Source organism: Cinclus cinclus, chromosome 30, assembly GCF_963662255.1.
Source record: "Cinclus cinclus chromosome 30, bCinCin1.1, whole genome shotgun sequence".
Classification (NCBI taxonomy): Eukaryota; Metazoa; Chordata; class Aves; order Passeriformes; family Cinclidae; genus Cinclus; species Cinclus cinclus.
This window is the reverse complement of record NC_085075.1, coordinates 1899939-1914688: the sequence shown is the minus strand read 5'-3', so window position 1 is coordinate 1914688 and position 14750 is coordinate 1899939. Positions and strand designations below refer to the sequence as shown.

General features: G+C 61.2%; 1 protein-coding gene across 1 annotated transcript in view; it reads left to right on the top strand.

The window, feature by feature from the left end:
- The window catches only part of LRP1 (LDL receptor related protein 1), a 65132-nt gene extending 53758 nt beyond the window's left edge, over nt 1–11374 (top strand). The window contains exons 68-91 of the mRNA XM_062510839.1: nt 260–382; nt 899–1024; nt 1895–2011; nt 3626–3732; nt 3861–3993; nt 4265–4384; nt 4830–4952; nt 5206–5349; nt 5427–5561; nt 5743–5862; nt 6176–6447; nt 6532–6710; nt 6938–7044; nt 7244–7360; nt 7443–7619; nt 7987–8127; nt 8229–8402; nt 8477–8638; nt 9038–9212; nt 9529–9633; nt 9821–9885; nt 10090–10177; nt 10290–10434; nt 11237–11374. Coding sequence (XP_062366823.1) covers nt 260–382; nt 899–1024; nt 1895–2011; nt 3626–3732; nt 3861–3993; nt 4265–4384; nt 4830–4952; nt 5206–5349; nt 5427–5561; nt 5743–5862; nt 6176–6447; nt 6532–6710; nt 6938–7044; nt 7244–7360; nt 7443–7619; nt 7987–8127; nt 8229–8402; nt 8477–8638; nt 9038–9212; nt 9529–9633; nt 9821–9885; nt 10090–10177; nt 10290–10434; nt 11237–11374 — 3293 coding nt within the window. The remainder of the gene's footprint in view (nt 1–259; nt 383–898; nt 1025–1894; nt 2012–3625; nt 3733–3860; nt 3994–4264; nt 4385–4829; nt 4953–5205; nt 5350–5426; nt 5562–5742; nt 5863–6175; nt 6448–6531; nt 6711–6937; nt 7045–7243; nt 7361–7442; nt 7620–7986; nt 8128–8228; nt 8403–8476; nt 8639–9037; nt 9213–9528; nt 9634–9820; nt 9886–10089; nt 10178–10289; nt 10435–11236) is intronic.
- Nucleotides 11375–14750: the final 3376 nt, after the last annotated feature.

The window sequence follows — 14750 nt, the reverse complement described above, 5'->3', positions numbered from 1 at the left end:
AAATCCCTTGAAGTGGATTTGGGTTGAGCCTGTTGCCCAGCTGAGGGATCTTGTGGCCTCTGCCCTGTCCCTCCATAGCTTGGAGTCTTCTGGGGGCATTTTTTGTCTCTGCTCCATCTCCTCCACCAAGCACGCCAGCCCCTTGTGATCCCTGGAGCATCCACACACCTCTTAACCCCGTGGCTGTTTTTTGGGGAAAGGGCTGGCTGGCTCCTGCCCGCCCTGCTGCCCTTCCTGACACCTCTTCTCCCTCCTGCAGCGGAGGTGACCTGTGCCCCCAACCAGTTCCAGTGTGCCATCACCAAGCGCTGCATCCCCCGTGTCTGGGTCTGTGACCGTGACAACGACTGCGTGGATGGCTCCGATGAACCTGCCAACTGCAGTAAGGGACCTGTGTGGGGAGGGTTCTGGCCACGTGTAAAATGCCCACACCGGGCACCTCTGTGTGCTGGCACAGTGGCAGGTCCCTGCTCAGTTCCTTCTTGGTCCCTGCTCTGTCTCTGCTTAGTCCCTGCCCAGTTCTATCTCAGTCTCTCCTCAGTCCTTGCTCAGTCCCTCCTTGGTCCCTCCTTTGTCCCTCCTTGTTCTCTACTCAGTCCTTGCTCAGTCCCTGCTAAGTTCTACCTTGGTCCCTCCTCATTCTCTGCTCAGTGCCTGCTCAGTTCTGCCTCAGTCCCTCCTCGGTCCCTGTTCAGTCCCTGTGGGCAGTGGCTGATGCTGTTGGTGGCTTTGTCTGGATCTGTCCTGCTGGGATCCTCCTCCCTCTGACTTCTCCCTGAAGAACTGCTTGGGAGGGAGGGGGATCTCACCAAGCTCCAGGTTGTTCATCAGCCCTGCAGAGAAGAACACACGCCTGACCAGTGCTGATCTCTGCCCTGTGTCACTTTGTCCCCTCCAGCCCAAATGACCTGTGGTGTGGATGAGTTCCGATGCAAGGACTCAGGCCGGTGCATCCCAGCACGCTGGAAGTGTGATGGGGAAGATGACTGTGGGGATGGATCTGATGAGCCCAAGGAGGAATGCGGTGAGCAGAGGCAGTGGGGACAAGCCAGTGTCGTCTTGTTCCACAAGGGACAGGTTGGCCTGGAACTGGTTGTCTCCTCTGGGGTGCCCCAGGAGTTCCAGCTGCTCCTATTCTAAGTGGTGTGGGCAGGACTGGGTCAGAGGGAGATGCAGGGCAATGTTGACCCCTGTCCCTGTCTCATCCTCCTGTCATACAGGGCAGTTCTGACCTCTGTCTTTGTCCCACTCCTGCCCTCATGTGGAGCAGTGCTGGTCCCATCCCTGCCCCATATCTCCCATTGTGCAGGGCACTGCTGACCCCGTCACTGTTCCTGTCCCTTCCTTCCCCTTGTTTTGGGCAGTGCTGGTACCTTCCCCTGTCCCTGTTCTGTCCCTACCCTCATGCAGCAGAGTGCTTGCTCTTCCCCCTGTCCCATATTTCCCCTCGTTCAGGACAGTGCTGATGCCTGTCCCTGTTCCCGTTCTGTCCCTTTGTGTGGGGTGGTGTTGACACCTGTCCCCTTCCCTTCCCTTCCCTTCCCTTCCCTTCCCTTCCCTTCCCTTCCCCTTCCCCTTCCCCTTCCCCTTCCCCTTCCCCTTCCCCTTCCCCTTCCCCTTCCCCTTCCCCTTCCCCTTTCCTTTCCTTCCCCTTCCCCTTCCCCTTCCCCTTCCCCTTCCCCTTCCCCTTCCCCTTCCCCTTCCCCTTCCCCTTCCCCTTCCCCTTCCCCTTCCCCTTCCCCTTCCCCTTCCCCTTCCCCTTCCCCTTCCCCTTCCCCTTCCCCTTCCCCTTCCCCTTCCCCTTCCCCTTCCCCTTCCCTTCCCTTCCCTTCCCTTCCCTTCCCTCTTGTGTGGCAGTGCTGACCCGTGTCCCTGTCCCTGCTGTCCCTCCCAGACGAGCGCACGTGTGAGCCGTACCAGTTCCGCTGCAAGAACAACCGCTGTGTGCCGGGGCGCTGGCAGTGTGACTACGACAATGACTGCGGGGACAACTCTGACGAGGAGAGCTGCAGTAAGTGCCACCCTGCAGCCTTTGCTGTCCCCGGGATGGAGCAGTGGAGAGGGGAGAGGTTTGGGGCCCCTCCCCGGCCCTTCTTCCACCGAGGAGTGTCAGGCTGGTGGCCGGCAGAGCCACTGTGTCCCCCGGCCAGGACGCCTCTGACTCCAGGGGTCTGGAGAGCCTGGCCCTGCACAGGGGAGGCTGTGCCAAGGAGACACCCCAAGGGTGATGGATGACAGGGAAGGGGTGATGCCAGGACACTCCCTGCAGCAGCATGGGGGCCCAGTGTGTCTGGAGTTACCCCAGGGCACCTTGTCCTGCTTTGCCACTGAGCATCAGCCCCTGTGTCACCCTCTGCCTGGCAGTGGCACCTGGGACGGCGGTGGGGACACACACAGAGCTGTCAGGAGGGACCCAGGTCACAGCCTCAGGCCTGGGCCGGTGCATGGGGAGGTGACTGATCCCCAGAGCTGGGGCAGAGAGTTCAGCGCTGCCCCTTTGGGAGCTCCTGCTCATGTGCCAGCACCTGCCCTGATGAGCAGTCAAGGAACACGAGTGTCCTCATGGGCAGGACCATTCCCAGGGCTCCATTGTGGCTCTGTCCCTCCAGAGGGGTTCAGGCTGCCTATGGGATGGCACCAGGGTCTGCTGCCAGACTCTCTCCCATCCCGCAGTGCCCACTGGGTCCTTCTGTCATCCTACAGCTCTTTAGGGTGCAGTGCAGCTTTTGTTTTCTTTTCTGTTGATTTCCTGTCGTGTTTTTGAGTTTGTGCCATTTCACTTCATCTTATGTTTTTCTCCATTTTCACACTGTCGTTATGGGGCGCTCAGAGGTAGGTTCCTGCCAAAATCTTTTAATTCCATGTACAGTCTCTCTAAAATCAACGAAGACAATTTCTAGGTGAGGGCAGAGGGGTTGGGACTGGACAGTCCAGGTGGATTTACTGAGCATAAACACCAGCATCTCCCTCCACGCAGCCACAGCCAGGGAGGGTCTGACCCGTGCATGGCTTGGTCTTGGCTCCAAAACCTATCCCCACTGTGACTCTCCCTGCTCCACCTGGATACCTCGATCCCCTCTTCTCCCTCTGTTCTGTGCCATGACCAGAGAGTCTCTGTGCCCCCATACCCCAGGGCTGTGGGGAGGGGAAGGGTTCCAAGAGCCATCCCAGGTGGGCGGCTGTGCCACGTGCCATCCTCCTGGATTTGGCACTGGCTATGCCAGTAAGCTGTGAGCAGGTGTCTGTCCCCATACCCTGTGAGGGGGAACAGGGATGAGGTTTTGCCAGGGCGCCGCTGCAGTTCCTCCTGCTTGGGAGACAGCTGGGGTGGGCAGCAGTGGGGCTGGTGCTGCCCTGTGGAGAGTGAGTGACCTGGGGGACAGCCAGGTTGTGTGGCCTCAGTGCCCCCCGAAACCCCCACAGGCAGCTGGGAGCCCTGAAGTGGGAAGGGACTGGCAGGTGGTACCAGCTGTGCCCCTCTGGCAGCTGCCACAGCTCTGCCTGTACCCCCTGTCCCTAGTGCTGCCAGCCGTGTGTCCGTGTCAGCCTGTGTCCCCCCAAGGACACCCCCTGCCCTCACAGCTGTCCCCACACTCAGGGCACACTCTGTGTTCTCTGTCCCCAGCACCCCGGCCCTGCTCTGAGAGCGAGTTCTCTTGTGCCAATGGCCGCTGCATCGCGGGCAGGTGGAAATGTGACGGGGACCACGACTGCGCCGATGGCTCCGATGAGGTACGGGAAGGGGACACATCCCCCCCTCTGCCCCTGCCTGTGGCCCTGGGGCTCAGAGCCTGGGTGTGGCAACAGGACAGGAGCCTGCTTGGTCCTGCTGAGCGTGTTCCTCGCTGGTTCCCCTGCAGAAAGACTGCATCCCCCGCTGTGAGTTTGACCAGTTCCAGTGCAACAACGGGCACTGCATCCCCATGCGCTGGCGCTGCGATGCTGACGCCGACTGCATGGATGGCAGTGATGAGGAGAACTGTGGCACCGGGGGTAATGGCAGAGCTGTGTGTCCCCCGAGGCTGGCTGTGTCCCCCCTCTCCCTGCCCTCATGTCACCGGTGTCCCCGCTGCGGGTGGGAGCGCTCCCCTGTGTGTGTGTCCACCCCTCTGTACCCCACCCTGGAGAATGCACGGCCATGTACACAAACCCTGGAAACCCCCAACCCTGGAGACCCCCAGTCCATGCTGGGAATTGGAATTGAAGCCCCAGACCAGGGTTTTGGCAGCAGGGCACTGACGTGTCCCCTCTTGCACTGCTGCAGTTCGCACCTGTCCCCTGGATGAGTTCCAGTGCAACAACACCCTGTGCAAGCCCCTGGCCTGGAAGTGTGATGGGGAGGATGATTGTGGGGACAACTCGGATGAGAATCCCGAGGAGTGCTGTGAGTGACCCTGCGGTGCCTTTGCCCCGAGCCCTCCCATGCCCCAGAATGGGGGGGCAGTCCCAGAGCTTGGGTACCCCTGCGGGGACAAGAGGGTTTGGGGGGGACCTCTGGCAGCTCCTCTCAGGGGTGGCCGCTGGGGATGGGGGGCTGGAGGTAGCTCCAGTTGAGGGGAAGGAGTTCCAGAGGGGCTGAGCAGAGCAAGGGGGCTGGAGGTGGGGAGAGGGCTTGGGGGGCCGGGACTGGGTGAGGAGAGGGCTCACAGCAGCCGGGCGATTGTCTTTGCTTCAGTCTCTTTGCTTCAGCCTCCGGAGCCCGCTCGCCCGCGTGGGACATCCCTCCCCAGAGAGCGGGCAGAGGCCGAGCAGCAGCTCGTGACATGTGTGACAGCCTGGCTACGGCGTCTCCTTTCACCGTCACCGTTTGTTTCTGTTTGCTGGTGCAGTGAAATTCCAGTGTCCCCCCAACAGACCGTTCCGCTGCAAGAATGACCGGGTATGTCTGTGGATTGGTCGACAGTGCGACGGCATTGACAACTGTGGAGATAACACGGATGAGAAGGACTGTGGTGAGTGGGGCTGCCCGTGGGCACAGCCCTGAGCCTGCCTGGCCACGGTGCCTGCATGGTCACTGTGGCCCTTGGGATGATACTCCCTGAGCCCAGGGTTCAGCCCAGGTGTTGGGGTTGGCTTTGCCCAGTCTTTCCTCCCAAAATCAGGGTGTGGATGCAGGGTCCCAAGTCCCTGCTTGCTCCCAGAAGGTCCTATGGGGATTGGGTGCCCAGGACATGGGAGGTCACAGCTGCTGCCCCTCACCCGCAGAGTCACCCACGGCCAAGCCCAAGAGCTGCAGCCAGGACAAGAACGAATTCCTGTGTGGGAACAAGAAGTGCATCAGTGCCAACCTCCGCTGCAACTTCTTCGATGACTGCGGAGACGGCTCCGATGAGGAATCCTGCTCCCATGGTGGGTGGGGAGCCGGGGGCCTGTTGGGGGCTGGGGAACTCGCTGTGACACGTGTGTGACAGCACATCCCTCCGCAGAGCACAAGTCATACGATTGCATGACCAACACCACCATGTGTGGGGATGAGGCCCAGTGCGTCCAGTCCCAGTCTGCCTCGTACTGCACCTGCCGCAGAGGATTCCAGAAGGTGCCGGACAAAAATTTTTGCCAAGGTACTTCCCACTGCTGCTGGAGAGGGCTTGGGCTGTTGGGATCAGCATTGGTTTTTCCCAATGAGATGTGATTTCACAGCTGGGCTGGGGCTGGGGCAGCAGGAATGGTGTCCTCGAGCAGAGTTGGGGTCTGTGGGAGCACCTTCCAGATCTCCCCCTGATCCCATCTCCTGCTGCCCAGACATCAACGAGTGCCTGCGCTTTGCGACCTGCTCGCAGCTCTGCAACAACACCAAGGGCTCCCACGTCTGCAGCTGTGCCAAGAACTTCATGAAGACGGACAACATGTGCAAGGCGGAAGGTCAGGAGGGAACAGGGACCCACACGGGTTCTGTGTGTACCCAGCACCCCCCATGCGCCCCAGAGCTCCTGTGGGAATTCTTTACTCTTCCCTCCAAACCCCTGCAGCTCTGCCCACCCTTCTGGTACCACTGGTGCCATCAGTCTGTCCATCCCTGGCAGAGTGAGCCCCAAGGCAATGACGAGCTCCCAGTCACCCTGTCCCTGTCCCACCAGGGAGCTGGGCTGAGTCCCTGTTCCTGGCTGAGTCCCCACTCCTGGCTGAGCCCCTGTTCCCAGTCCAGCCTATGCCAACCTCTCCTCCTCCTCTGCAGGCTCTGAGCACCAGATCCTCTACATTGCGGATGACAACAAGATCAGGAGCATGTACCCGTTCAACCCCAACTCAGCCTACGAGCCGGCCTTCCAGGGCGATGAAAACGTGCGCATCGATGCCATGGACATCTACGTCAAGGGCAACAAGATCTACTGGACCAACTGGCACACGGGCCGGATCTCATACCGGGAGCTGCCTGCGTCCTCCTCCGCCTCCACCGCCTCTAACCGCAACCGGCGCCAGATCGACGGCGGCGTCACACACCTGAACGTGAGTGAGCTCTGCCAGGGCACGGTGGGAGCAACAGGCTGATGTTTCCTCCCCCCTCACCTGTCCGCACTCTGCCCCACACAGATCTCAGGGCTGAAGATGCCGCGGGGAATCGCCATCGATTGGGTGGCCGGGAACATCTACTGGACGGACTCGGGGCGGGATGTCATTGAGGTGGCGCAGATGAAGGGCGAGAACCGCAAGACGCTGATTTCAGGGATGATCGATGAGCCCCACGCCATCGTGGTTGACCCACTACGGGGGTGAGGGACTTGAGCCTTCCTCCCATGCCTCTGCCCAGCCCTCACCACACTCCCCTCACCACAAGCCCACCCATGTGTCCCAGTGTCACTCTCTGTGTCTCTTCTGGAGTTGCCCCAGAGTTACCTGGTGGCTCCAGGATGCTTCGGGAGCAGTGTGGAAGGGTTCCTCCTCCCTGGTCATTGGGCCGTCCTGTTCCCCTGGGAATGATCTGCCTGTGTCCTTACAGAACAATGTACTGGTCAGACTGGGGCAATCACCCCAAGATTGAGACAGCTGCCATGGATGGGACGCTGCGGGAGACCCTGGTGCAGGACAACATCCAGTGGCCAACAGGTGAGAGAGGCAGGTGACATGAGGGGCGCAAAAGCCATGATGGGGACATGTTCATCCATTTATGTTGGGAAAGGTTGTTCTGGGGGCTTGGAGCCCCTGGCAGAAGAGTGTAGGGGTGGTGGGCGGTTGCTCTGTGGGTCAGTTGGTCAGGAGGGGCTTGGGGTGGAGTGGGGGCTCACCAGGGGCTGTGTCCCCTCAGGCCTGGCCGTGGACTACCACAATGAGAGGCTGTACTGGGCCGACGCCAAGCTCTCCGTCATCGGCAGCATTCGGCTCAACGGCACCGACCCCGTCGTGGCCATTGACAACAAGAAGGGTAAGGGGAACCCCCTAGGGTTCCCTGGCCTTGGTCCTACCCCAAATCCCTGCCTCCACATGTCCCCTCCTGTTTTCCCCAGGGCTGAGCCACCCATTCAGCATCGACATCTTTGAGGACTACATCTACGGCGTCACCTACATCAACAACCGCATCTTCAAGATTCACAAGTTTGGGCACAAGCCCGTCACCAACTTGACATCTGGCCTCAACCACGCCACCGATGTCGTGCTCTACCACCAGTACAAGCAGCCAGAGGGTGTGTGCAGGCCTGGGACCCCCACCCTGCTTCTGGGGTGGGAGGGAGGTGCCAGGGACTGATACCTGACATGAGGTGCCAGAGGGTGAGGGGTATGTTGGCAGAGCTCGGGAAGAGGTCACTCAGACCCCCAGCTCCGTGCCCAAAGTGGGGGTGTCTGGGTGGGCAGAGCAAGGGTTTGGTGGGGTGGGTTGGGGAAGTCCAGCTGCAGTGGTGAATGGTCAGGTGGTGATCTCAGGGCATGGGAGGAACAGCACAGGGCTGTGAAGGGGAATGCCCTAGAGGTGCCGTGGAGCAACAAGGACTGTGGGTCACCATGCTGTCACCACCCCGCTGTCCTCACCACCTGTGCCTTCCCCTCCTGCAGTGACCAACCCTTGTGACCGCAAGAAGTGCGAATGGCTCTGCCTGCTGAGCCCCAGTGGCCCTGTGTGCACGTGCCCTAACGGCAAACGCCTGGACAACGGCACCTGCGTGGTCATCCCCTCGCCCACCGTATCCCCTGTGGGTAGGTGACACCAGAGGAGGAGAGGGTGAGGATGAGGAAGGAAGTTGGGTCCTGCCAGCACAATCTTGCTCACTTCCATCCCCTCCATGCCTCCCTCCCAGTGCCCACCACCGACACGTGCGACCTGGTGTGCCTGAACGGCGGCAGCTGCTTCCTCAACGCCCGCAAGCAGGCCAAGTGCCGCTGCCAGCCACGCTACAACGGGGACAAGTGCCAGATCGACCAGTGCTGGGACTACTGCCAGAATGGGGGCACCTGCGCCGCCTCCCCCTCAGGTGAGCCGGGGGTGGGTCAAGGACGGATGGACGGATGGACAAGTGGGCAAGGAGCTAACGGGTCTGATCCATAGGAATGCCAACCTGCCGCTGCCCCACCGGCTTCACCGGGCCCCGGTGCAACCAGCAGGTGTGCACGGACTACTGCCAGCACAATGGCAGCTGCACCGTGAACCAGGGCAACCAGCCCAGCTGCCGCTGCCTGCCCACCTTCATCGGGGACCGCTGCCAGTACCGTGAGTGCCACCCGCTGTGCCAGGGGGTGGGGACAGCAATGGGGGTGTCGGAAGGATGGGTGTCCTTCACCTGGGGATGTTTGGGGACAGCAGTAGGACGTCAGAAGGGTGGGCATCCCTCACCTGGAGATGCCTGGGGGGGAGACCTCTGGGGACAGTGCCAGAGGGTTGGGCTCCCAACTCTCTTTTGGGGATGCTGTGTGGGAATACCTGGACAGCATCAGGGATTGCAGTCCCATGTTCCCCTCTTTTGGGGAAATCCCTGGGAATAGCACCCATTGGATTGGATTTTCAGGTCCCCTTCTTTGGTGGGATGCTGTGTGGGGCAGGGTGGTGCTCCATGGGGAACTGGAGAGGCAGCTGAGGAGCTGCCCACCCTGACCCCCTTGTCCCCCACAGGGCAGTGCTTCGACTACTGTGAGAATGACGGCGTGTGCCAGATGACAGCCAGCGGTGCCAAGCAGTGCCGCTGCCCCCCTCAGTTCGAGGGTGCCCAGTGCCAGGAGAACAAGTGCTCCCGGTGCCAGGAGGGCAAGTGCAGCATCAACAAGCAGAGTGGGGAGGTCTCCTGCATGTAGGTGCTGGGAAAGTCGAGGTGGAGGGAGGAAAAGGGGTGGTGGGCACAGGGACCCCAGAGAAAACCAGGACCGGCCACAGGTGGGTCGATAATTCAGGGCAGATAAATCCAGGGGGCCTAGTGGTCCTGGGAGAAGGAGGTGGAGGTGTCTCAGTTGTCTCCCCGACGCCCATCCTGGTGTCCCAGCCGTGAGCTGTGTGGGTGGGATGAGCCAACAGCTGAGTCCTGAGGGGCTGGGGGGAGCACAGAACACCCGGGGGAGGGCACAGGGGAGCCAGGAGTGCCCATGGGACTGATCCTCTGTGCCCTACAGCTGCCCTGATGGGAAGATAGCACCGAACTGCCTGACCTGTGACAATTACTGCCTGCACGGCGGAACCTGCTCCATCAGTGACAAGACACAGCTGCCCGAGTGCCTGTAAGAGGAGGGGGCTGGGGGGCATGGGAGGGGGGACAAGGCGGGCTGTTTGCCCCCCTGAGACATCACTGACACACCCCGATCTGTGTGCCCCTGCCCCACCTTGACCCCAGGTCTGTGCCCGCCCCTCCCTCCCTCCCTGCATGGCCCTGCCCTGCTAATCCTGGTGCTCTCCCTGCGCTCCCAGGTGTCCCTCGGGGATGACGGGCACGCGCTGCGAGGATTTCATCGTGGGCGAGCAGCAGAGCAGCCGTAAGTGGGGGACGGTGTGTGATCCCCCCCTTCCATGCCATGCCACAGCTGGGGGGGTTTGTTGGTGATCCAGGGCTGCCCAGTGCCCCTGTGTGATTCCTGACCCCGTTCTGTGGTGGAAGGGGGACAGGGCCAGCCCAGGCTGCCCCATATGAGCACTGTCCCCCTCCAGGTTCTGACTATTCCCGTGCCTTCCTCCCGCAGGAACAGCCTCCATTGTCATCCCCATTCTGCTGCTGCTCATCCTCCTCACCGTGGTGGCTTTTGTCTGGTACAAGTGGAGAATTAAAGGGTCAGTCTGGCAGCGTGGAAGGGACGGGGAGCTGCCCCTGCTGTGAGAGCCTCGAGGGTGGGGGATGGTCGGGAGTGTCACTGGCACTGACCCTCTGCCTCCCTCACTGCAGTGCCAAGGGCTTCCAGCACCAGCGGATGACCAACGGTGCCATGAACGTGGAAATTGGGAATCCCACCTACAAAATGTATGAGGGGGAGCCCGATGATGATGTGGGAGAGCTGCTGGATGCTGACTTTGCCCTGGACCCTGATAAGGTGAGGGGCTGTGGGCTCTGCAGGGTCCTGCCTGAAGTGGGAGGTGCTGGGATGGTGGGCACATTGCTGTGACTGTCAGGGCTCTCTCTGCAGCAGTCCTGGGGGGGCTCTGAGGGCTTGAATGGGCTTTGGGGCTGATGGGGCTCTGAGGGTCTCAAAGGCTTCAGGGCTGGGAGCTTTGAGAGGTTGCAAAGGTTTTGAGGGATCACAAAGCTTTTGGGGCTGAGTGGGCTCCAAGGGTTTGCAAACTTTTTGGGACTAGGGGAGCTCTGAAGGGTGGCAGAGGCTTTGGGGCTGGTGGAGATTCTGAAAGTTCACAGAGGTTTGGGTCTGGAGGTTTTGGGGCTGGGGGTGGATTCTGAAGGTTCACAAAGGTTTGGGAGATGGGGATGCTCCAAGGGATGCTCCAAAGGCTCACAAAGCTCGCAAACGCTTTGGAGTGGGAGAAAAGGGGGAAACTCCAAAGGGCTTCAAAGGCTTCAGGGCTTGGAGGCCTCTGAGGGATTTGCAAATGCTTTGGGGCTGGGGGGGCTATGAGGGGTCACAAAGGTTTTGGGGCTGGAGGGGCTCTGAGGGGTGAGAGAGGATTTGGGGCTAGGGGGGTGCTCTGAGAGCTCACAAAGGTTTTGGGGCTGGAGGCTGCAGGCAGGGCCAGCAGGGCTATCCCATGTCCCTGGAGGAAGTCACGGCTGGTGGGAGCTGTCACCGAGTGACCCCAGGGTGGGGAACACCCCTGGGGACAGCAGTTCTGGTCAGGGGGACTGTCCATGCCCCCCTCCCACCTGCTCCCCCCTCTCTGCAGCCCACCAACTTCACCAACCCAGTTTATGCCACACTGTACATGGGCGCCCACAACAGCCGCAACTCCCTGGCCAGCACGGACGAGAAGCGGGAGCTGCTGGCACGGGGGGACGACGACCTGGCAGACCCCCTGGCATAGGGGCATGGGGGGCGAGGGGCTGCGGGGCCGCGGTGCCCGGGCCCGGCACAGCCCCCGCTGCAGGGGCGGGCGGGGGGCCGGGGTGGGGGGGCCACGAGCCGCTGTATAAATGTACAAATGAAGGATTATTACTTTTCTATGTGAGCAGTATTATTACCTGTATATTCCCCGGTCCCAGGCCTCGGCGTCTTCATTGCCAGACCCGGCTTTGGTTTATTTTAAATCTCTTTACATCGGGCACCCCCCTTCTCTTCCCTTTCCCTCCCTGTCCCTCCTGCCCCCAGGACAGGCCGGTACTGGGGTGAACACACCGGGGCTGGGGCTGACGGGAGACCTGGGGTCACTTCTCCGGGGTGCACGGATCGGGGGGAGGCAGAGCTGGGTCCCACATGTTCCCAACACCCCCCAGTTTCAGCAGCTCACCTCCCCAGGGAACCCGTTTCCTTCCCCCCACCTAAATCTGCTGCTCCCCGGCTTCCCCCTCCTCCTGCAGCTTGGCCTCTGCAGTCCCCCCCTCCAGCCCCCTATTCCCATCCCTCCCTCCCCTGTATTTCCCCCCCATTTTCCCCTCTCTCCCCAACCTTCCCCTCCCTCTCTTTTCCTCCCTTTCCCTCATTCTTTGCCCGACTGTTACAGGGGCCAGGATGAAGCCCCCAGACCCGCTGCGGTGCGGGAGGGTCCCCAGCCCCTAATCCCCACCCACCCCCCCACGCCCCCCCACGGCCTCTCACCTGCCCCTTGCCCGCTTTCCGACATGCACATTTTTTAACAGGAAAAAAAGAAAAAAAAAACCACAAAAAAACCCCTGGAAATGACCTAGCTTTTATAGTAGAAATAAATAAACGCATGTGGGGGGGGCGGGGGGGGACCCCATCCTTTTATTGGGGGGAAATGTTTTAATAATTTTTGCTGGATTACTTTACAACTAAACAAAACAGATATTGTTATAAATAAAATTTTTAAAAACTGAAGCACAGGCTGCTGGTTGGAGGGGGGGAGTGGGAGTGGGGGGGGAGGCAGTTTTGGGGGGAGCCCGGGCATCGGGAATCATGGCCGTGATGCCCTCAAAGTCCAGAGGTGCCAGTCCTGGCCCCGGGGAGGGAGAAGGGGGAGGTCGGGGAGTTATGGGGAGTGGAAAGAAGGGGGGTCATGGGGAGGGGGGTCATGGGGAGGGGGTTACAGGTGGCTGCTGAAAGGCAGGAGAATCCAGGACCTCTTTTTCCATCGCGTGGTGCAGGGGGGGCATCGCTGGGGTGAGGGGGGCACCGACGACCGGGAACGGGAAATGGGGAATGGGGAATGGGGAATGGGGAATGGGGAACGGGTAAAGGGAAATGGGGAATGGGGAACGGGTAAAGGGGAACGGGAATGGGGAATGGGGAATGGGGAACGGGGAACGGGGAATGGGTAAAGGGAAATGGGGAACGGGAAATGGGGAATGGGGAATGGGGAATGGGGAATGGGGAATGGGGAATGGGGAATGGGTAAAGGGAAATGGGGAATGGGGAACGGGTAAAGGGGAACGGGGAATGGGGAATGGGGAATGGGGAATGGGGAACGGGTAAAGGGAAATGGGGAATGGGGAATGGGGAACGGGAATGGGGAATGGGGAATGGGGAACGGGTAAAGGGAAATGGGGAATGGGGAACGGGTAAAGGGGAACGGGAATGGGGAATGGGGAACGGGTAAAGGGGAACGGGGAATGGGGAACGGGTAAAGGGAAATGGGGAATGGGGAATGGGGAATGGGAATGGGGAATGGGGAATGGGGAACGGGTAAAGGGGAACGGGGAATGGGGAACGGGTAAAGGGAAATGGGGAATGGGGAATGGGGAATGGGAATGGGGAATGGGGAACGGGGAATGGGGAACGGGAACGGGGAACCGTGAGCGGGAACCGGACACAGGGGAACCGGTGCCGGCGGCGCGCGCAGTCCCAGGAGCCGCCACCAGGTGGCGACACCGCCATCGAGAACGGAGCGGGGGGGCAGCGCTCGCATCCCCGTGCCCCCCCCGTGTGACCCCCTCCGTATCCCCTCTATTCCCCCCGTGTAACCCCCCGTGTAACCCCCCGTGTAATCCCCCGTATCCCCGTCTATCCTCCCGTGCATCCCTCCGAACACTCACGTGTTTGTCCCCCCGTGAGCCTCCTGTGTATCCCCACTTGTATCCCCTCTGTACTTCCTCCAATGTCCCCCCATTGTCCCCGTGCGTCCCACCTGTACGCCCCCATGGATTCCCCCCCGTAAGCCCACCCTGAGTATCCCCCATGTCCCCCCACTTTGTCCCCCACATCCCCTGAGTACCCTCTATGTCCCTCCCATCTTCCCTTTTCGTCTTCCCATGTGTCCTTCTCATGTACCCCCCGTGTCCCTCTCCTGTGCCCCCCCGTGTGTGCCCCCCACTCCGTGTCCCCCCATGTTTAGCACGACCATGGAGCTGTCCTTCTCATCCTCCTGCCCTGCCACAGCCACAGGAATGACCAGGACAGCACTGGGTGCTGTGGGTGAGGGGCTCAGTTGGGACCCCCACTTACAGCCAGGGCAGCAGCAGGGACCAGGAGCAGGACCCCGGCAGGGACTCGTGGCCGCCCCGGGGGGCTCCTGCTGCGGGGGTGGGGGGCTCAGGCCCACTCCTGGCATCGAGCCCTCAGGGCGTCGAGCCTTTGTGGCATCGGCCCCAGCCTCACCACGTGCCAGGTGGGTGTGAGGGGTCCCCAGGGCCATGGCAGGTTCTGATGCCCCCCGGCCAGTGGCTCAGCAGAGCGGGTCGCCCCTCGCCTCCCCCCCCCAATCATCACCAGCCCCCCGCAGCCGCTGCCTTTGAGCCCCCCCAACCCCGCGCCGGGTGCCGGCGGCCTCAGATCTATTTCAATACCGGCTCTTTGTTCACTTATCGGTCCTTAAATCTCCTCCCGAGGTTTCTCCTCCCTTTCCCCTCTCTCCCCCCTCCACCAAACCCTTTTTATCTTTTTCCTTCAATATTTTCTATTTTTCACTCTATTCCCCATTCATCCCCACCCTCCCCCTGCCTGCTTCTGTCCCTCCCATCTCAGCCCCGTGGGCTGTTGGGGGGTGGTGGGGGGAGGCTCTTCCACAGCCCCTCAATCCCTCTCAGACCCCCGTGCGAGACCATCAGGGACACCGGGACCCACTCGGGGACTTTTCTTGGCGATGGGGGGGGGAGGTCCCGAGGGGTCTGGGTGCCCCCACAGCCCCTCCAGGCTTCAGCCACTCTGCAGGGTGAATGTGGTACCAGGGGGAGCAGAGCTGGGGGACCCCGGCGGGAGGGGAGAGGGGTACGAAGGCTCCTGCAGTGCTGGAAGTGGGGGGCCAGGGACGAACCGGGGAGCTCTGGGGTTGGCAGTGGGTCTCACAC